General features: G+C 43.2%; 1 protein-coding gene across 2 annotated transcripts in view; it reads left to right on the forward strand.

Moving 5' to 3' along the window:
* The window catches only part of AFF1 (AF4/FMR2 family member 1), a 67,225-nt gene extending 55,820 nt beyond the window's left edge, over positions 1 to 11,405 (forward strand). For both annotated transcript variants that reach the window (XM_041411908.1, XM_041411909.1), the window contains exons 13-21: positions 686 to 926; positions 1,724 to 1,815; positions 2,398 to 2,461; positions 3,271 to 3,407; positions 3,633 to 3,704; positions 4,323 to 4,416; positions 4,519 to 4,562; positions 5,329 to 5,573; positions 8,263 to 11,405. In XM_041411908.1, coding sequence (XP_041267842.1) covers positions 686 to 926; positions 1,724 to 1,815; positions 2,398 to 2,461; positions 3,271 to 3,407; positions 3,633 to 3,704; positions 4,323 to 4,416; positions 4,519 to 4,562; positions 5,329 to 5,573; positions 8,263 to 8,384 — 1,111 coding nt within the window. In that variant the 3' untranslated portion in view covers positions 8,385 to 11,405. The remainder of the gene's footprint in view (positions 1 to 685; positions 927 to 1,723; positions 1,816 to 2,397; positions 2,462 to 3,270; positions 3,408 to 3,632; positions 3,705 to 4,322; positions 4,417 to 4,518; positions 4,563 to 5,328; positions 5,574 to 8,262) is intronic.
* Positions 11,406 to 21,680: the final 10,275 nt, after the last annotated feature.

The following is a 21,680-nucleotide window of genomic DNA, read 5'->3' on the forward strand; positions in this document are numbered from 1 at the left end:
AAATGAGCAGTGGTGAAACAAAGTTTAGAACTATTTGGTGCTACTTAGGACTGCTCATCCTAACTTCAAAGGATCAGAAATCTAATGTTAGTAAATGTGATAATCTCTGCCATTTAAAAGCATAGCATTTAAGTCTCTCTCAGCTTTGTGAGTGTTGTCTAGTTGATCTAGCAAGTGTTAAAGGAGGAACTCAGCTTAATACTATCAAAGCACATAGAGGATCAAGGGTCAGGGTGAGTATCTCTGACCACAAAAAATACCATCTACTAAAAGGGGGAGAGGTAGGCAATACTGCAGTTCATTTGCCTTGTTGGGTGATTTGTCCCAGGGATTTTAGTCACTATAATCACCTCCTTCACTTAGTGAAAAGGGGTTGTACTGGAGGCATGCTTTTTTTGCAACGTCCTGATGTTCTGATTACAAGTGTTTGCTCCAAGGACAAGTTCTGAGACTTATTCCTACTTGAAAAGCAGCTTGCTTGTATGTTGATGGTAGGTGAAGGTTTGCTGTCTAAAGCACAATGCTCCTGAAGTTTCCTTTCACTTTTGGTGAATTCTTTGTATTAACAAGTCATCTCACACTTAAAGGGGAGTTTAAACAGACTTGGCACATGATGTAACTAAGTTTGTAAAAAATCCCCACAATGTATGTACACCATGTTCATGAATTTGCTTCCCATCTCCAGAGCATCAAAAGCTTCATCTGAAACCCAGAAGAAAGATGTGCTCCCACCACTGCCATCCATGTCTGCTGCACAACTTGCCTCAAAGTCAGCCAAGATGTCCCAAAAGAGACCCAGAAATGAGACTGATGAGCTGCCTGCCATGGACAACCCTGCCAAGAACAAGAGCAACCACAAGGATCCTTTGTTTGCCAAGCACAGGAGAGTGGAGGGAAATCATATGGAACTGTCAAAGGGTATCAAAGTAGGTGGGATGTTTCCTCCAATATGGGTGCTATGTGATTCTCTTCAGAAACATACTCTGTAAACTCCAAAGGCATGACAGTCGTGTTTATGCTAATTACCATTTCAGATTGTAGGCAACTGCTAATACAATACTGGTATATTGGTGTAAAAATAAGTATGCTTACAAAAAGAAAGAGGGGATTGCTTAAAAATATGAAAACAAGCAACCTGTGGCTTTGACTACAACCCAGGTGTAAGCTTTTCTAGTTTGTTTACAGAATGGTTCATGATTCTTGCAGCTGATTATTTGCATTTCTGGGTTACAAAATTTGATTACGTGGCTGTTTACTGGAGGCTCGGGCGTGTGGTCAGGGATGTTGCTCTGTGTGTGTTAAGCCAGACTGTGGACACTCTATTAGCTGGCTCTAACTGCTTGCTTTTTCCTTTTCCCTGTAGTTAGGAATGGGGAATCAGCAGTTGTTGTGTGGTTAACGTGGAAATAAATGTGACTAGATCTTATCATTCTGCCTTGGCTAGAGGACTTGAAAACTGTGCTACTTGCAGCCTCACTGCTCTCTTAGTCATTGTACAAGGAAATTCTGCTGCTGAATTTCTCTGAGCTTGAGAGACGTTTGAGTGGTGTTAGGCATGACAAGCAGTCAGGTGAGAAGCAAGCAGGGGTTGCTTGGGAAGAGACCCTGGAGAATAGACTATGCTTGGGGCAGATAAACATTTTCACTTGAGATTTAGGAAAGCCAGGCTTTGGATTGGTTTAGGCATATTTCTCTAACCAGCTTTATCTCTGCCCGTTTTCAGGGATCTGCAGGTGATGTCACAAAGCCTTTCCCAGTGCCTTCTATGCCAAATGGTACCTCTAAGCCAAGGAGACCTCTGCTCAAGTTTGAAAAGTAAGTTTTTGTTTGACACCCCTCTTCTTTCTGAAGGCATGAGGCAGGGCTGGCCATGAGGCCACCCTGGCTTCTGCTTTTTCATGAGCGCTTCTTTGGGAGGAAAGAGTGGGGGGAGAGATCTGTGAGATCTGCCCTGTACTGCCTTCTCATGCCACCAACTGCAAAGTAAAGGTTTACAAGAAAGCAAAGTTTTATGACGGTTTGAAGGAAGCTACACTGGAAACTAGGGACCTTCTCTCTTGTAAGCAAGTAACTTGAATACAAGTTTTGGTCTCAGATAAGTGTATGGTTGCTGCCAAATTTACTTTGTTTCAACTAACATTTATTTATGGATCTGTAGTTGAGGAATGATAGATGACGTAACTACTGTCTTTCCTTGGAAATGAGGAATTTAACGTGTTCCCATAGAAGCGTAACCTCTGGTGGTTTTTTTTATTTCTAAATGTAAATTTTCAATATTATTCCAACATATGTTTTTTTAAGAAGTCAATCAACCTGTAGCATCCTCTGGATAAGAAAGTAAAACTGATAATTATCCTACCCTTTTTCATCTGTTTTTCCTCTATGTCCCCAATTTAGGCAACATTCAAAGGAACACTACATTGAACAGGCCCAGAGGCTGAAGCACAAAGCCGATGCAATGGTAAGTCTTGACCTTGTGCTGGGAATGCTGACCAGCTCCTGCACTCAGCCCTGGTACCTGTGTGTGTGGGAATGAGGTTCACTGGCTACCGTGGCTTCCATACTCCACACATGGAGTGTGTTCAGTCATGTGTTGGGAGGCTGTCTTTATTTGCCAGATGTTCAGATGTTTCTCTTGGATGCAAACACATCTAGAAAATGGGATTCAGAACTGGCATTGTCAAGGGCTTTGCTAAGAGCTATAAAAGCATCCCTGGAAAACAGATGGAACAGTTAGTTTTAAAACAGTTTAAAAAGTCAGGAAAGTCAGGATTCTGGCAGTTATTGAGTTGCTGGTGACCAAGACTTGGAAGTGGCCTTGGCAGATCTGATTCTTTCTGCTCTGTGCAGTTTAACAGTGTGCACAAGTGAACATATTGGTTTGCTAATTATGGCAGATAATTATCTCAGATAATGTCCGATTGCTACTTTCTGTTTACCTGTGAAAATGAAGTGAGGGAATGCTGCAGTGGGAAATCCCCCTGTGAGGCAAGCCTCCAAGACCAGACAACAGTATCAAAAAAATAAGTGAAGATAATGAATTACTCAAGGAAACCATTGAGGAAAGAGAGACAAATGGAGCAGACAAAGCTGAAGACTGGGATCACATTAAGGGTTCTGCTGAGAACCCTTTGAGTTTCACCCAGAGGCCAGACTGAAGTCTTTTTCTTTCTTCAAATCCTGCTTAACTAGGAAGAAAAGAGAATTCAAGTACGCTTGAGAGAAGTGTGTTTGATCTTAGTTAAAAAGTGGGAATTTTCTTCCTAATAGACTGACAAGACTGGAAAGGCCTTTCAGTACCTGGAGGCTGCCCTTTTATTCATTGAATACGGGATTGCCTTGGAATCAGATGTGCCGGAACCCAAATCAGCTTACAGCATATTCAGTGACACCATAGTTCTCATCAAGTAAGTGGCCTTCAGAGGGTGGCAGTTTGGCATGTTTGGAGGGGAGGGTATTTTGACACACCGTCCAGATCTTACAACGTTCCTTGTGCCAGGACTAAGGACTTGGGGCAGGTTTCCTGACTTTCCAGCTGTTTTTAAGATAATGGCATGCAGTGTTATTTCATTAATTGGGGGCTTCAGAGTGCTCTGGTGGCTGATAAGGTCCTGTTTATTTTGTTTCCCTAGATTCATTATGACTTTGAAACCATTTGCAGACTCCTCAGTCTCTTCACACGGAAAAATCTTTGCTGTGTTACGGTGAGTAACTGTGCTTCTGTTCCTTTGTGCATTGCTTTGAAACTGAGGGAAAGGTCCATTGCTTCCAGGGGAGAAGGAATGAGCTAAATGGGAGTTAGAGTTATGCAAGGGGAAGAAAAACCAACAATATAAAGGAACAGGAAAAAAAAAACAAACCCCACAATATAAAAACCAGAATGAATTGAAACATCTCTAAAATAAGCTGGGAGATCACAAGGGACCACATGTAGAAGGCACAGGCTTTAAAATTTGATCTCCTGGTAACTTGAGAGCACGTAAGGGCTTTCACCTCTGGTGAAAGAATGTGATTTGACTGCCCATGTTTGAGCTGTGTAAGTGAAACTGTAGCTGAACATGGATGAGGCACTTCTGGATGGGAACTTACTCAGCCTTTGGCACTTCGGAGAGCCTGGGCACCTGTTTGTATGAAAGACCAGAGAAGGTTTGTTTCTTTCCCTTGTGATTTTTTTTTTCACAGTCTCTCTTTATCATGATCAGAAGGAGGAGAAGTTTTGAGCTTTCCTGACCTTCCAGTAGAGCTGTGTGCCTGCCTCCATCCCTCAAGGCTGATGGGGGCAGGGCACAAACACTGACATTCGGGTGTGTTTCTGTCCACAGCATGCGCTGCCAGTCCATTCTGCACATGGCAATGTTTGGTTACAAAAAGGACACTGCAATGAGGTATTCCAGACTCCTGAATGACCACTTCAAGGTAGGGCACAGGTATCACTAAGGTGCCAGCTGGATGGCTGTGGTAGTTACTGATGTCAGCTGAACAATCCAGAACTAACTAGACTTTTATTCCTTGCTGCAGAGTAATTTCAGAGTAATACAAGCACCTTCTCCAGGTGTTGCAAGGTAAGATTTAAAATTTTCTTGTCATGTGTCTGTGTTTCAATGACAATGAGTAAGAGCTGTTCTGTGGTCATTTCATGTGGCAGGAAATGAAAGATTCTTTTGTCTTTCAAAATCTGTGGCCGAGAAGGTTGTTTGGACTTAGACAGTGGTGCTGATTCCAGTTACATTTTTTTGGCCACCTTGCACAGGGTAGTTCATTGAGAAGTAAGTGTCCTCTTGAGAGCAGTGGTGGAAGCCCTGTCATACCAGTGACTAAAATTAGGTTGGTTGAAGTGGTGGGGGTGTGATGAGCCAGGCTGTGTCTGGAAGGCAGCCGGCTGACCACATTTATCTGCCCTGGGGCTATAAATAAATGTGTGTAGGCTGACCTGGCTGCTCTAAGGAGCTGCCAAAAGCTCCAGCCTCCTCAGGAGGGGATCTTCAGTGTGCCTGATTTGGAAGGCATTAGGGAAAACACTTGGGTAATCTGGTGAAGACTTTCACAAGTAGGTGTAGATTTTGGCGGACAGATGAGTGGCCCTTTTCGGTGTCTGGTCCCACATTTTCTCTTGTTGAGTAGAGTCCTTTTAAATCACTTCCAAAAACTTGGCCTTGCCCTCAAAGTACAACTGCTTGTGCTGTAGCTAAACGCATCTCAGTTTTCAGCAGTTCATTCCATGCTGCAGGCCTGCGTGACACCGGATAGTTCCTGGCATGAGGCAGCCTTGTGGAAAGATGTTTAGCTCTGAAGCTGAATGTTCATGATGGTGTTTCTTTTCTTCTGCAGAAGCACAGGCTTGCCTTCTCCTCTTTCTCCAATACCCTCTCCTGCTGGATCTGTGAGTTCTCAGCTGGGATCAAATGATAGCAATGGCGTTGGCCACAGCAGCATTGGCAACAGCACTGGCTCTACTGTCACTGTCTCCTCCCATATCTCCAGTGTCACCTCTTCCTATGTCAACATCACCTCCTATATCCTCCATGCATATGAAATTTGGGAAAAGGCTGATGCACTGGCCAGAAAGAATAAAGGTAAGTTTTTCCCCTTTGTCTTTTCTGTCTCGTGTCATGGTTATTTGTGTATTTGCTTCAATCCTGACACTCAGTGCAGCAAGCACCATACCTAAATTTTAAAGCGTGAAATATGTTGACTATCTCTGCCAGGGCACATTGGCACAGATACTTGATGGTGATATACTGATGAGTGTTCCCGTTAAAAGGTTTTCTTGGCATCCTCAAATGTCCAAGAGCTAAGGGGTGGGGGTATGGAGTGCAGGAAACCAGCCAACTTGCTTTGGTGGTAACACAAGAAATGTAAAGGGTTTGGGTTTTTTCTGTGTATCCCTTTGGGGCACTGAGCTTTTCTGAGTTGGTTCATTTTGTTTAAGAGTATCATTTTGGCCTGTAGCCTTGTGTTTTAGCTTTTGTTAAATTTCCAGGTCATTTTGTCTTGAAAATGGTGAATCTGGCTTTTCTGCCTAACAGAGAAGCTGAGTAGCACTTGAATTTGAGTTCTTGCTGGGCACATGCCCAGTATTTGCCAGCAGCAATTCCTAGAATTGCTGCAACTTTTTTATTTTACAGTTTTGTTGTTTAAAATGTTGTATTGTCCTTTGGCTCAAGGAGTGGTGAGTACACAAAAGCCACAGGGTGGGTGCAGTCCAGCCTGTGACCTCGTCATCCCACATGGCCTCAGCAATGTCATTTTCCATACAACACAAAGATTTGTGAGCCAGTGTGGGTGAAGAGATGCATTGCCATGACCTATTGGCAAACTTGCAAAAGAAAATAAGCACAGTGTGCCTGGCTGGATTGTTGGAAGGCTGTAAAAATCCTCACACTAATGAGGCAGTTGCTGAAAATCAAAAGGCTTTCCAAGTCACCTTTGAATAAAAAACTGGTTGTTGGCTGTCCTCTGAGCAAATCCATGCCTGCAGCAGTAGTTCATGTGTGGCATTTTTGATTCTGTCCTCAAAAGGCTGATAAAAGACTGTCACATAGAAGCAGTGGATGGTGCTAATAAGCCAGAGGAGTGAGTCATGGAGGAAAATGTGTGGGAGGGCAGCCTGAGTACAGCCTTGCATCAGTCAAGACTAAATTCAAAACGTGCTCTGTTGGCTGGTCCTGACGTAGGGAGATGATGACTGGGGTACTAAATACTCTGTAGGGTGAGGATCTGTGCAGGAGACCCCTAAATACTCATGAGGGCTTGGTGGTGGTGTCACTGTTCAGGACAGTTGGAAGCATTTCGGACCTGGAACTCACTGATAATCACTGTAATGTACAAAGAATGAAAACACAAAATTAATGTACAGAGAATGTAAACGCAAAACGTAATGTACAGAGAATGAAAACACAAAATTAATAAAAAAGGCCACATCCTTGATTATTTTATGCAATTCATGGGGCATAAGAAGAGGAAGAAAGAGCAGCAGCCTTTAGTTATCAAGATCTTATAAGCAGGGAAGTCCTAAGCTATTGGAAAGCAGTGAGCTGTAACTGCTGTCCAAGTCACTGGTGCAGAGCTGAAGTGCCATCTGGAAGGTCCCCTGACAGGTGCCAGCTCCTCACTGGAATTCAGAGCAGCACTGTGGATCACGAGGCTGTAACAGGTTGTCTTCGTGCTCTGATCTCCCCCTGCAAAGACAGGCTCAGGCTGCAGGCATGGACGTGAAGTCCCTCTCCTTTCACATGATGCTGTGCTAACAGATCAGGTCATCTTCTGTTTGCTCAGACAGGGCCTTTGAATTCCTTGTATTCCCCATGGAGGGCATGGATTCTGTAAACAAAAGCAGGAAAATCAGAGGGAATGTATTCTCTCCTTCTGCATTGGCAAGCATTAGAAAGGAGGTGTTGTGCACTCTGCTTCTGAGGAGCTCCTTGCACAGCCAAGCAGAATTTTTCCACCTCTAGCTTCAATCTTTGGATATCAAAAAGGAGAGCTGAGAATGGCCAGTTTCTGAAAAGGTATTTAGCAACATGTTTGAGCTGAAGAGCGAGAGATTGGGCCTGTGTCAGTGGGAGGCAGGCTATGCAGGAATGCCTTGGAAAGGTGACTGCAAAGGAACAGGTGTGAGAATTTCACACAGCTCATGATCACCTGCGCAGATGATTGCCAGCACAGAGCAGGGCTTGCGCCTGCCAGCCCCTCACAGCGGGGTCAGATGTGCTGCAAGAGCCACCTCCTGTGCAGGAGGAGGAGTGGGATGCCTGGAGCTGGTGTTGGGATGGGAGGAATGTGAGATCTGCCTGACATGTTTGGCTATAAGCAATCCAAACCAGAGCTGTATATAGCCTGGCAAGCTACACAAATAGAGAAATCCTGATATCTCCAAGGCTTGAGGATGGATGAAGGAAAGGGATACAGCTGTGTGTGCTTCTGGGTGCTGCTCAGGAAGACACTCAAATTTGTCCCATTTAGAACTTGGGAGAAACTTGAAGTAGGGACTGTGGTGCAAACACCCAAACTTTTGCTGCCCTCCCACAGAGTCTCTGTGTCCTTCAAAGTCAGGACATGAGGAGGTGTCTCAGTGTGTGTAAATGTTTTCCTGTTGCCTGCAATGCATGCTGTGCATGTCACCCTTCCCAGCCCTGTGACACTGCTGAGCTGTAGCACTGTTTAACAGGACTGGCCACCTGACTGTCACTCCTCACCTATCAGGTGTGCCTGCTGTATGAAACCAACCAAATGTTTTCTCTCTCTCTCCCTTTTTTCCCCCAGAGTTTTTTGCTGAGCTCAGCAGAGCGACGAGTGCTCTGGCACTGACCAGTAGCCTGACAGACCTGGTACACTACATCAGACAGGGATTACAGTGGCTGAGACTGGAAGCAAATATGCCTTAACTGGTTCTCCAGGTCGTTAAATACCTTGAAGTTTTTTTGCACTTTTGAAGCCTCAGAAACAGTTTAATTTTTGTTTTAATTGTTCAATACAAAGCACCTGCAAGGGAAAATATTTTAAATAAAGTTGGAAGTTATCTGGCTACACTGGAAAACCCTTGAACTGTGTTTTTCTAGGGTAGCACTTTGCTACCTTGAAAAAGAAGAGACAGAGGATGGCACCTTCCTTTAAAATTATGAAGTGCAATGAATTGTCTGAATGGCCCGATGTATTGATGGTCTATAAACATTTCTTTTACAAATAACCAGCAGGACAATAATTGCACACGATGCTGACAAGAAGGAAATCTGCCTCCAGAGGTGGTTATGCAACATCCCACAGTCTGCAGCAGTTGTGTGCCCAGACAACATGCCAGAGGAGCTGCTTCTGCAAGCACAGATGCAATCATTGGTGTCTTTGTTCCTCAGAGAGCAAGTAGCAACCTCATCAGGCACCGAACAGCGTTTATGTTACAGGAAAAGCAGCAAAAGGATCTGCTCTGTCTGCTTTCCAACCTCACCCTCCTGCTTTTGTCAGCCAGCTGACAAAACTGAGGAAGCCACTGCCTTCAGTGCTGCAAGTTTTCTTTTCAAGTCGTCACTGCTTTGGTCCTCCTTGCTGTGCTGCCATGCACATCCATGCCCCTGGCACTCCAGCTGTGTTACTGAGGGGCTGGCTCAGCTCTAGCCTTGAAAGCCAAACACAGTTGGGGTGGCAAAACAACGTGGTGTGTTTGAAATAGCTCTGCCTCTTTGCTGAGAGATGTCGCCATGAGGATTCTTTGTGGGGCTGATGTTTTGTTATTCTGGTGGGTGGGGGTGGAAAGCTGCACTGGTTCACTGTGATTTCTTGGACATTGTTCTAAGAGCTTCCATGAGAGGAAATTGCTTCTGGTAAAGGAGGAATTAAGTGGCTGAATGTGGAATATAAGATAAATTTTACATTTGGATATTTGCCTGAAACCATTGAGGGTCTTGGTGAATATCTAATAGCAGGATTTGTACCAAAGTAGGATCTTCTTCATGTGGGAGACAACTCCTCTGTTCTCTCAGCTGTGCTATAGGATGGGCCCAGTGACTTAGAAACCTGTCAAGGGGACAAGAAAGGGAATAATGAGCTGTTTCTAAGCATTATTTTCCTCATCACAGTATCAATGAAGGCAGCACCCATGTCATTTGTGTATTCAATGAGATGGCACCCTTCTCTACCCAAAGATTCCTTGTGGTGTGACAGCAGCATCCTGCCATCCTCATATGCAATAGTGTGCCTTAGCCCGCTGGTCCCCTCTCACATCCCTTGGCCTCTCTATCACAGACCCCTGGGACTGGAGAAGTGAAGGATGGTATCCCAAAATAATTGTGTTTAGCAGAAAGAATTAGCTCCCTTTTCCACATAATTTCACAATTAGGGAGGAGCAGTTCTGCAGATGTGCAGAAGTACCCACTTTGTAAAATACCTGCTCATGGGTTTGAGGCTCATGAAAATGGACAGTGAATAAATATCAGCAAAAGTTTTGCATTTCCAAAAGTAGAAGTGGCTCCTGCCACGGGGAAGCCTGGGCTGTTCTTGGCTCTGGGAGGAGATGATGGGAGCGTGCTGGTCCCGAGCACAGGGGAGCTCTCCTGTCACCTTCCCTGGCAGCGCAGGACCACCGGGATCATGGCTGCACCTTTTGCAACTTGAAGGGATTGGCCTTTTCATTCACTTTGTTAAAACCTCAGAGCAATTCAGGGATGAGCTGTCCTGACAAGTGGAAGGAAGATCCATGGCCCCCCTCCCCATTTTACCTATCAAGCTTTGCTTGCACTCCTCTCCCCTGGCGCAGGGTCAGAGAAGGGCTCAGCATTAACTGTTTTGTTCTCAGGAAGTGTGGGGATGGGCAGCCAGCCTGGAGGCTGATGTGCACTTTGGAACTTGATCCCAGGCTGGTGGATCGATGCCACCTTTGGACTTTGTCTTCAGACAAAGCTATTTCTAGGATCATCAGCTGAGGAGGAGGAGGAAAGATGAAAGCTTTATTGAACTTGGAAACCACTGTGGGAGCCTGCAGGAACCATAGCAGAGTGTGAGGGGAAAGCATAAGGGGCAGCAGAGGCAGGAGTGTCCTGGTACTTTCCTTCTCTGTGCATCCATGTCCCTCCCTGCTGCCAGGAGAGCTGCTTGCTGCTGTGCAGAAGTGGTTGTGTGAGGGCTGCTCCCATTCCCAGGACCAGCTCCCCTGGGCTTTGAGGGAAAGAACATCACAGGCAGTTTGTGTCACAGGCGTGGGGGGACTCTTTGGGGGCTCTCAGTTGGAAAGCAGTCTGTGGGAGCATCACTCCCAAGCTCCACAGCAGGAAGCTAGGTTTTGTTTCAGGACACAGAGAAAGACTGTTCAAATAATAGGAAAATTTAAAAAAAGCCATCATATTTCAACCTTGAGCCAGGTCAGAGGCCTGCAGAGGGTTCGGAAGGAAGCTTATAATTTTCACCTGGGCCTATTCAGGCCTTTAAAAAAAACAAACAAAAATTAAATAGAAACAAATCAAAATGTAGCAGTGGAGGAAATAGCATTTGCCATTCAGAAGCAAACCATTAATCCAAGGAAAACCAGGGGTGATTGTTTAATCCCAGAAAGAATGGAGGCAGCTATGGTGGCAAAGCAGCATCATTTCCACGCAATATTTATTTAAAAGAAATAATAATACATGCATTGAAATTGTCAAATATTCTATTTTTAAGATGCCATTTATTTAATAGTTGAAAACCCCACTTACATGGAGATAGAGATCTCTTCTGTAACTGAAAGTCAAAGTCTGACTGCAATGTCCTTGTTTTTGGTTTTGTCCTCTCCCCTCCCTTTTGGTTTTCACGATAAATCTGTGCATCTTATTTTGGGGATGTATGTCCCTATTGTATATAACCTTTTTCTGCCCTGTGTGTGATGGAATTTCTGAGATGGTTGATTCATATGGGGGAAATAAACAATAAATGAATGTTTGTTATGAGGTGTTTCAAGAGTCCTTGTGTTCTCAGCTTCTTGCAGAGAAATTCTAGTGTAGCTTTTCTCTGAAAGGACTCAGTGTTTCCCTTCTGAATGAGGTTTAGGTATGAATTTCTGTACAAGAAGTCTCTTGTTCCCTTTGCTGCTCTGTTTGTCACCCCTTGCTCTTTCCTTTATGACCAAAAGTGGTGCAAATGTAGATGCTCACAGTGGCAGGAGCATCATGACTTGGGACATGTTCCTCCTACCCTCCCAAATCCGATGCAGGGAAGGCTGTGCTGGGCCAGCTGCTGCAGCCAGCAGAGCCTGGCTCTGAGCCCTCCCTGGCAGGAGCAGCCACAGGTTGGTTTCAGCCAGTCCAACAAGGGACATTAGAAAGCCAGGAGACAAGGCACAGAAGTGGTGGCTGGAGGGTCCTGCTCTGTGTTTGCCACAAAGGTGTTGAAGGGCTCAGTTTGTGGATTGGTTTCTGAAGGGCTGTGAGGAGGATTTCCTTCAGGGAATCCCACAGGATTTAATGCCCTGTGGTAGCAGTGTCTCATTGGTTGTGCAAGGGGATCTCTTCCATGGCCTTGTACTTTTCATTGGAAGCTTTTCCCACTTTTTGTTTTCCAAGTTGTTTCTTGGAACAATGGTTTTGGCATCTCTGTGCACTTTTGGGATACAATTTGTGATTCTGTTCTGCAGCAGGCATTGCCCCCAGGATATTTGCTAATAATGGATGTGGTGTTCTCGTGCACTGTGTGGATTGTAGGGATGCTGACACCTGGGCAATGACCTCTGGGAATGCTGCTGGTCCAGGTGCTGTGCGCAGAAATGCGCTCTTGGATTGTAGTCGGAGCAGGGCTGGGGCAAAGCAGGGAGGGTTAATTTTGGGGATGGGATGGAGATGGGGTTGAACATGCCAGCAGGGACGGCATTCAAAAGCCAGGCAGGATGTGGGGCTGTAGCAAGTGTTGGCTGCCCAGCTTGGCTTTCTGCCCTGGGCAGCGGCCCCCCCCGGGCTAACACAGCCAAAAATATTTTTCCAATAATACTAAAGAAATACATTGTCATTTCTTTAATTATCGAGTATTTATTGCTTAAACCTAATTTTGCAAGCCTGTTTGATTTATTTTGAGATTTTTTTATTGATTATAGATGAACTTGCGTTCTGCCTTTGGCTTGGCTTATCCTTTTCAAAAACAAATGTCATTTTTGGCAAATCACCTGAGTTAAAGTCAGTTGCACTTTCTCAGCCCTGTGCTGCTCTCCAAACACTAAAATAGCCCCTTGGCAGCTTGTGCTTTCTTTACATTAGTTGCAGTTTCAGCAACCCCTGTCACAAAAAACCAACTCTGTTCCTTGGCTATCATCAACCTTTCTGAATGTGTTTCCATAACCTTTGTGTTCCTGAAACTTGTACATTCTGCAGGAGCAGCGTGCACTCACTGCTGCTTTGTGATGTCTTCAGTCAAGGTGTGGGGTTCCCAGAATTCCTGCTGGGTTTTCCTCCTCTCCTGCTCAGTATTGTTGAGGATTTTTTTGGGGTCTAGCCCTTCATGTTGCAGCATTAAGGTCATGCTTTACACTGTCAGAGGCATCTGCAAAACTTATGGATTGTTTAGTGAAATCTTGATTTTACTGCTGGCCAGTTCCATATGAAGAAATACTTGTAAATGGAAAAAATAGTTCAGATTTATTTTTTTTTCAGTTTGCATCTGTTTTTCACTTGTTCCATGTTGGGTTTTCCCAGATGCCTGCTGTACCTTTTCACTTGGAAAGTGTGGTAAATTCAAGTCTGTGTTTAAATTTTCATTTGAAAGAATCAGAAAATCCTGTCATCTTAACAACTGTAAAGGAGTAATTACTTAGACAATGTAGTGTCTTGGGAGAAGTTGGAATCTTTTGGACCAGGGAGGTTGTGGGCAAAAGGTAGCTGGGCTCCAGCCCAGGATATGGCAGGCAGGTCAGAACTTGGGGGGCATTAGGGCTGTAAATCTTGCAGTCAATGCACAAAATATTTTCTAAGATTTTTGTCCCACACAGCTGGGAGAAATGAGTCTTTTACTTTGATTATATTCAGTGCTCAGTGGAATAGTAAGCTCAGTGAGGGTAGTAGATTAGAATAAACAGTCTGGCTGAGGTAGAAGGGGAAGAGAAATCTGCAGATCACAGGCACAGCATTTATTTTAGCACCCTAAACCTGTCTCTTGACAGCCACTGGGTTTTCTGTGATGATTATTAAACAAGAGGCAAAAGGTTGATTGTATTTCTGTAGCCAGTGGAGAAGAATCACTCCAGACAGAGGCATTACTTCCCCCTGCTGTTATTTTGTGTAAGGGCAAGAGTTGCCCTGGAAAACAGAAAATCCCACGCTACAATTTGGTAGCTGGCACAGCACAGTTCAGACACAGTCCTGGTGCATCCCTGTTCCTCTCCAGTGACTCCTTGGCACTGTGTGAGTGGGACAGACCATACACCACAAGAGTGCAATGACTGATGGCAACTGGAAAATGGCAAACTTGCTTGCAAAAGTATTGGTAAAGAAATAAATGTGGAAATTTTTTTTTATATTTAAAAAAAAAATAATTCTCCTAATAAATCCAGCAGTAAGCATGGGAAAATGGGACACAAGAGCTTACACAAAAGTACGTTTAAAGGTGAGGAAGTAGAAAATTCTATTATAAAACTAAAAATATGTGAAATGAAATTAAACCTCTGGTTTTATTTCCAGTGATAGTAGAAGTTCAGGCTTGGGAAACTGGGTTAGGTGGAAGGAGGCTGCCCAGCTCTTGTGTTTTGGATTAGGGTGGGCAGCAAAATGTGCTGTTACTGTTGTGATTGAGAACTTACCTAAATAGAAATCTAATAAGGGATTCCCTCTTTTCACAGAAAATTTTAGGACATAGAGTTGCAGTGTAGCAATCAAATATGAAAGAAAATTTTGCAACTGACAGTCAGAGCAACAGTGCTGCAGGAATTTGCTCTCATGAAAAAAATCATCTGGAGATTATTTTTCACCATCGAGGTGAACAAATCATCTCCTTGATTTGTTCATCAGATTAGGAATTCTTGAAATTGGTGGTTTGTACCTTATCAGTGATGTGTTGTTTTGATTTTTTTTTTAAGGTTTTGTCTCTTTGACTGAGATGATTTCAACCACATTCTTTCACCATTTGATGGGCAGAAGCCTTTTCTTACATGAATTCTTTCAGGAATCAGCTGTACTTGGAAGGAAATGTAAAGAATCTGTGAATCATAGAGATGAGTTGGGGTGCTACAGCACTCCAATGTCAATTTGCTTTTCTCGTCCCATTAACTAATAATTTACCTGTGAAATTCTTGTTGCAGAGGCCCTGCTCCAGGAGTTCTCCTGTCTGGACTGGTAAAGAGCCTCCCTGAGTTTCCATCACTGCTCAAAATGCGCAAGTCACAGAACTGAATTTCTTGCTACCTTTTTTCATTTGATGCCTGAGCTGGGGCCTTTGGACAAAGCAGCTGCACGTTCTGGCCATGGTACCTGAGGGCTCCCTGAGTGGCTCCTTCTCAGCTGCTGGGCAGGGAGCAGGGGTTAGGTGATATTCCTTGCCAGAAAGCCTCTCTGTGCGAGGTAATTCTCTGCTGGTCTGAAAGGCAGGGAAAGGACAGGCACTGATGTCTTCTCTCCCTTCCATCCCTTGTAGATCAACAGCAACAGCTTCAAATCCCAATTCTTACTACTGCCTCTGCAAGCTGAGAGTAAGAAGTCCTCTCTCCAGAGAAATTGCAGGTAAGGCTAGAGCTGCTGGGAGAGGCTGAGCAGAGGAGAGCCTTGTCTGCACAGGGGTGTGAGGTGAGAGCTGCTGGGACAGGGAGCTCACCCTGAGTGAGGTAATTCCTGACTCCAGACTCAGCTAATCCTACAGCTGAGCTGTCACAGCCAGTGAATCCAGGGGAGGATGGAAAAACCAAAATTGCAGAAGTGAAGCCAAAGCTGTTGATTTATTATAACTTTCAATTTTAATAATCCAATGTTTTCTGTGACTGTACATTGAGGTATCTCTTCAAATAATTAAATGTGTGCAAAGACATCAAGTTCTGCCCATAATAATTTCAATGTTAGTGACAGCAGCATTGGAAGGAAGGGAAGCTCATAAAGGAGGGTACCTAAGGTTTAACTTTTCCAAGCAGCTTCCATGTTCCATTAGAGCCGTTGTTTGCCTGGGGCTTGATGAAGAAAGGCAGAAAGAAGAGGAATCAAATAAGTCCAACAAAGGGATACAGAAATCAGTTTGGGTAAATACAGAACTGTAAAAAAACCAGGGGAGAGTCTTTGGAAGAGAAGCTGCTGGAGTTTCCCATGTCTCTTTTCCTGAGGTCTGCACCTTAGGGGTCAGAATTTGAGTAAATACCACCCCCAGCCCCATGGATGAGGAGGTATTGTTGGCTCACCTAGGCTTAGGAGCAGGTGTGGACAGTTTCTTGTACTGCCAGGTGTCCCCTTCCTTGGCTATAGGGAATCTCTGGATTAATCTGTGCCCAAGTGTGTGAAACAGAACTTGGCTCACCAGGGTATAGTGTAGGTGGATTATCAGCAATAGCTCATGGTCAGGAGGGGAGTACTGTCTCTCCCAGGCAGGCTGACTTTGTTTCATCCTCCAGGTGCCATCAGGGGTTTATTTATGGTATTTCTGCAAAGGCTCTGCTGTGTAGTGCTAATCTTTCCTTTCTCTTTTTTGAGATGTAGTCTTGAGCATTTCACCAGGACTTGATGCTGTGATCATTATTGGTTTTAAAAGCTTAGGAACTACAGACATTGCCATCTTGTTAAGCAGACAAACCATTTCAGTTCAGGTCCAACAAATGCCAGCTCTTGCAGATAAGAAGCACTGTGGTAGGGCAACTGATTGGATTTTGCCTGGTTTAACTGGGAGAGGAAAGTTTTAATCCAGGTCATCCTCACTAATAGTCTCAGACCACAGTATAGAGGTTCCTCAGTTCTGCACTGTGCTTTGCTGAAATATCACAAATTTCTAGAGAGGAATGAAATGTTCTCCCTGCAGATGCCAGGATGCTTTTCCCAGCTTCTCAGCCACGTTGCGCTGGGAGAGACAAGCCCCGAAGCAGTTGATACCGAGCTGTTTTCTTCTCACATCAGCTCACCTGTTCCTGCAAATGTCACGATCCTACTAAAAAAGCTAGAGGGCTTTTTAAGAGAAATATTTTCTATTGGCTTTGAGCTCAGGTTGGTTTGCATAAGAAATTACTTCAAGGCCCCGACTGAACCTAAAGGGTTCCTCTTCTTCAAAAGGGAGCTACATAAATCAAGATTCTGTCTGCTCCCTGGCTGATTTTCTTCCTCCTCTTCTTGCCTCTGCAAAACATGGGTTCTCCAGTTTATATAAAGGAGAAAAATTACATTTTCATTCAGTTGTACAGACCAACAAGGCAGTGCTCTGCGTCTTCCCCTGACCACCAGGAAAGAAGAAGGATTTCTGGCACCCCATTAGGAACACCCAGAGTCGTGATGTTCCCAGTGCTTCATACAGCAGTGGTTTCATTTGTTGCTTTTCTGGCACACACTCCTTCTCTGTTGGCTGGCTCAGCAGCGTTTAGCAATTGTTCCTTGCTTACGTGGAATTAGTTCTTGGATTAGAATTCAGTCTCTCTGTGCAGTTAATTTGTTGAACTATGTGGTAAAAGAAATGTTATTTTGCCCTTAATCATTGTTAACAGAAACATAACCATGACCAAACTCTCTTGGATATACATACATTTTTCAATATAACGTACAACAAAAGGCATTGTATTAAAAATTTCTATTGAGTGTCAATGGTTTTAGTTACAACCTATAAAATTACACTTAATGAATCCCATAATGTTTCACTCACCAGTGTCTCTTACAAATGCTGAACTGGGAGCTGCCAGAGGAGTATTGCACTGACTCTCATAATAATAATAATAAAAGGGTTCATTACAATCATTCCACATAATCCTCCATAACTTGCTGTTTCCAAGTTTTGTGATGCTTTGATGCTTATTTGGCTACAAAATGAAAGCCTTGTCTCCAGATAATGAAGGAAAGGAAGGTTGTCCTGGACCATTTGAAGTCTGAGAGTATTTGATTCTTTCATTGTTTACAGCTAGACTTGAGAAGGATCAAAAAGATTTTTGGAGGACGAGCTTAGTGTAAAGGCTTCTTTCTGACTTGTAGCAGAGGCAGTGACCATAAAGGAGGTATTATCTTTAGGAATAAATTACACTGTAATTAAAACAAACTACAGATTGTTTCATACAAGAGGGACAGGGAGTGGAGAGCTTTTTCAATATGGAAAAAACTTCTGTATGTACAAGCCAGTAAGCTTGATTTCATCTAAAAACAAAGTTCTCTCTTTACTGAAAACTTCAGTTTATTCTTGCTCTTTTATACCTGTTCTGGAAATCAGCAGACACCCAGATTGTCATTAATGACTGCACCTGGTTTCCTTCAGGAAGCTGTACCTAATTATCCAAATGGAGCACTAAGACACAGTAGAGTAAAACAGATTGAAAATATTTTCAGCTTAGTTCTCCATTTGAATTAACTCCATTGGAATGACATTTCCCTGCTCTTAGGATCTGAAGTGAATGTTTTAGTGCATAGAAATGGAGAATTCCCCTAAAAGGTCTTCTAAAAAATAATCCTTACAATATTTTGTTATTTTCAAAGGCACATCAACACAAAGCAGCAGCATATACAAGCAGCTAAGCCCGGAATGTCCACTGTTGAGAAAAGGGCATTTGGATCCCACATGGAAGAACACAAGAGAGAGTAGCAGACTAGGAATGGTGAGTCCTGTTTCTGATGGATGAGTATCTGCTCAGATGAACTAAAGCCAAGACTGAAACAAGAGCAAGTTTAAGGCAGTTGATTAACCTGTTTTAAAGCAATTCAAACCTATTTTGGGACTAATTTAGTGAGAGAAACTTATATTTCCTGATCAGACCCCAGGATCAAAGGTGTATTATTCCCAAGTCAGTGGCCTTGGGAAAGAGATCAGCAAGATGTCAGCAGAGTTGAGTTACACCAAGACCAAGAGAACCTGTTCCTTCTGCCCCAGGGAAGGGGATAGAGCTTGGTCAGAGCTGAGATAAGGATGAACTTGGTAAGGAGATTCACATGTGGGGTCCTGTTGTGAGCACAAGTTTCTTTTGGTAAGAAAAGAATTCAAAGTGGGCTTTCCAATGGCAAAAGCATTTGAAGAATTAAGATCAGAGAAGAGAGAAATCAGAGATCCAGTCTGAGGCTAGGACCAAGGTCTGTGTGAAGGTGATAGAAAGGACTTCCAAATGAGCATAAGCAGCCACCTGAAGTGCGGTTTAATACATGGAGGACAGAGACCACCTCTTCCAAGTTTAGGGAAGAGAGAGTCTCCATCTAAACCAGTGAATAACCTACCAGTGCACTCTGTCCATTCCTGATGGACACAGATCTTTAAGGTCTTACACTACAATGCCCATCAAAAGCAACAAGAACATGGAAACATGAAAGGTAATCTCTTGAGCTCTGTTACATATATAAACAGCTATTTCAAAAGCCTCTTTATCATGATAACTGCCGCCAAGAATCCTATGTATTAACAGAATATGAAGTGCTACTTAGAAAGCCTTCACTGTATTTTTCCATGGCTCATTTGATAGGTCTTGAAGTGCTCTTGACTGGGAAAAGGGTAGAAAATTCATGATCTCACAAATTGTTTCTAAAAAAACCCCCAACCCCCCCTGATTTATGACAGATTCTGCTTGTTTCTATTTACAGAGGATCCTGCTGCTAAGGGAAATTGATATTGGCACTGACACCTTCACAAAATGCTACCAAGGGTGAAAATGAACCATCAACATCACAGCTGTGGGAAGGTGTAAGTAGCACTGGCTGCCAGGTTGATATGTAAATGTGTGCATTCCTGTATCACTGTGATGCAAAATGTTTGAAGGAAAAAGTGTTATTGCTCCTGAGAATATCCTTCTCAACCTCTTTACACAAGTAATAAAAATACTGCAAAACTCTGCTGGCCCATTTCCTGGAAATGCCAATTTCTGTTCTTTGCTAGAGGTAGGCAAGAGAGCTTCTGACAAATATCTAAGTACAACATGTTCAGCAGAGAATTTCACCTGCCTCTGACTTGCAGGCTGAGAAGTACAAATCATGTGTGACATGTCTAGGAAGGAGGAAATCAACCATCAGTCGTCAGCTGATAAAGCCACAGAACAAGATGTTTACTCCCATTTTGGTTTCTTTGGTTACTGGTTTCTTTTTTTTTTTTTAGTAGGAGAGTTACTACTTTTGTAACAATAATGTTTGCTTAATAAACCAATTTGCTTCTTAGCTGCACATTTTTGTCTAATAAAGACATTTATATTATTGAATTTTTATTTCCTTTTCTAAACACTGACATTGCCTTTAAATATGAGGTTATATACCAAGATACTTACCTTCAGCTGTTTTGCAGACATGTGATGTTTAGCAGAACAACTTGTTTCAGCTAGAACAAATAAGGGTTATCCATTTTACCTGGGGTCCTGTTGTTACGATCTGTGTTGTTCTTCTCCTGTATCAAAGTGCTCCTCCAAATCATTTGCATCTGGCAGCTATTTTTTCCATGCATCAGTTGTGTTAAACATAGGTTGAAGTCCATGACTGAAGCTACAAGATAGTGGCTTATGCCACATTTCACAAAAATCTTTCACATACTGCCATGGCTAAAGACAATACTTACACCAAAGTTCCTCCTGAAAGGGGAAAAAAAAAAAATTACATATGATGTCTAAGTATGTGAGGCAGATGCCTGTATCTTTAACTTTCCAAAACAGAGAAGCCCCTAATGGGACACCCAGCCTTTCCAAAATGCAGGCTGCACAAACCCTTCTGGGTTAACAGGAATTGACGGTAATTCTGGCAGCCAACACTGCCCTCCAGTGTGGGTTGTGTTAACTTCCTTCTGCAACGGCTTCCTTCGTCAGGGTTAATAAATGGATTCAATGTGCATTGCTGAATGTGTCATCCCATCACTTCATTTAACTTTATCTTAAGATAAATATTGGTTTTATTTTCATAAAATAATTTTAAAAGCTATTTCTCTCCTTTCTATGTACTACTGCAAAAATAAAAAGGAATGTGGAAACACATTATTATTGGATCTATAATTTATATTTGCTTTGGTGTATTTAGTATTTTTCAAAACTTCTGCAGACCCACTGGATCACCTTCACAGATGATGTGTGACACGTTGTAGATTTGCTTTCTGCAGTTATAACAGACATAATGGAAGTCAATATTATTTCACTGTTCTCCCTGCAGATTTCTGGTAGTCCACGTGGTATATATACATACATAAAAACAGGATCTACATTTCAAATCAAAAATTCCCTCCAACACCCTCCAAGCATAAGGAACTGTTAGTCTCTACAACTCATCTCATAGGCAACACACTGCTTGTATATGCACAAACACCTCAATCTCACTTAGAAGCAACTGGTGTTACAGCCATAGCTGATTTTAATTTATCACTGAATTATCTTTTTTGTATCATTCATCTGAATTTCAATCCCGAATTGCATCAAAAGAGAGCTTCAGTGCTAACACAGAGGATGCTCAATACTCCCAAACACCAAGTTGCAGAAAGAGTTATTTAACCCCATATCCTTGGTATGTTTATTAGTATATTGAACAGCCACTGGAGTTTGCACTTCATAGGAAAAAGAAGGAGTGGGGGACTGGGGGCTGTGTCTGTGTGTCTGTCTGTATTTTGCACTGTAGAGAATAACTTCTGGTCCAAAATATGTATGTAAAATTCCTGCTCAAAACTGTCCACCTCAAGAACATCTTTTTTCAGAATTTGGGCAAACACTTCACTACACTGTTCTGTGAACACTGTGTCACATGGGATGGTTTTTAATATAACAAAAAGCATATATTATCCTAAATTAAGACACTTCCCAGAATTATTCAAAGAAATGGTTAGGTCAAGGTTCTGTAATTCTTTACCAAAACATACTAGAGAAGGTGGCTGGACCTTCATTCACCAACATTCCAGTCTAGAGGACAAGCAGGTGGGCTGAGATTGCACCTCGGATTGTCCTGAGAGCAAGGAATGATCCCCTTGGTTCCAAGCACTACAACAAGCTGGTTTGTGATGCTGTTCTTGCCCCTACAAGCAGCCATGGTCTCAAACAGCCTCCTCTGCTCCATGAAGAGGTGCAAGCCCCTCAGTTCTAGTGCCCACTGCCACGCTGAGCTCCCTGGTTTGGATCTCATCTCATCTGTGAGTAAATGAAT

The sequence above is a fragment of the Onychostruthus taczanowskii genome, unplaced genomic scaffold, assembly GCF_017590055.1.
Source record: "Onychostruthus taczanowskii isolate IOZ18803 unplaced genomic scaffold, ASM1759005v1 scaffold38, whole genome shotgun sequence".
Classification (NCBI taxonomy): domain Eukaryota; kingdom Metazoa; phylum Chordata; class Aves; order Passeriformes; family Passeridae; genus Onychostruthus; species Onychostruthus taczanowskii.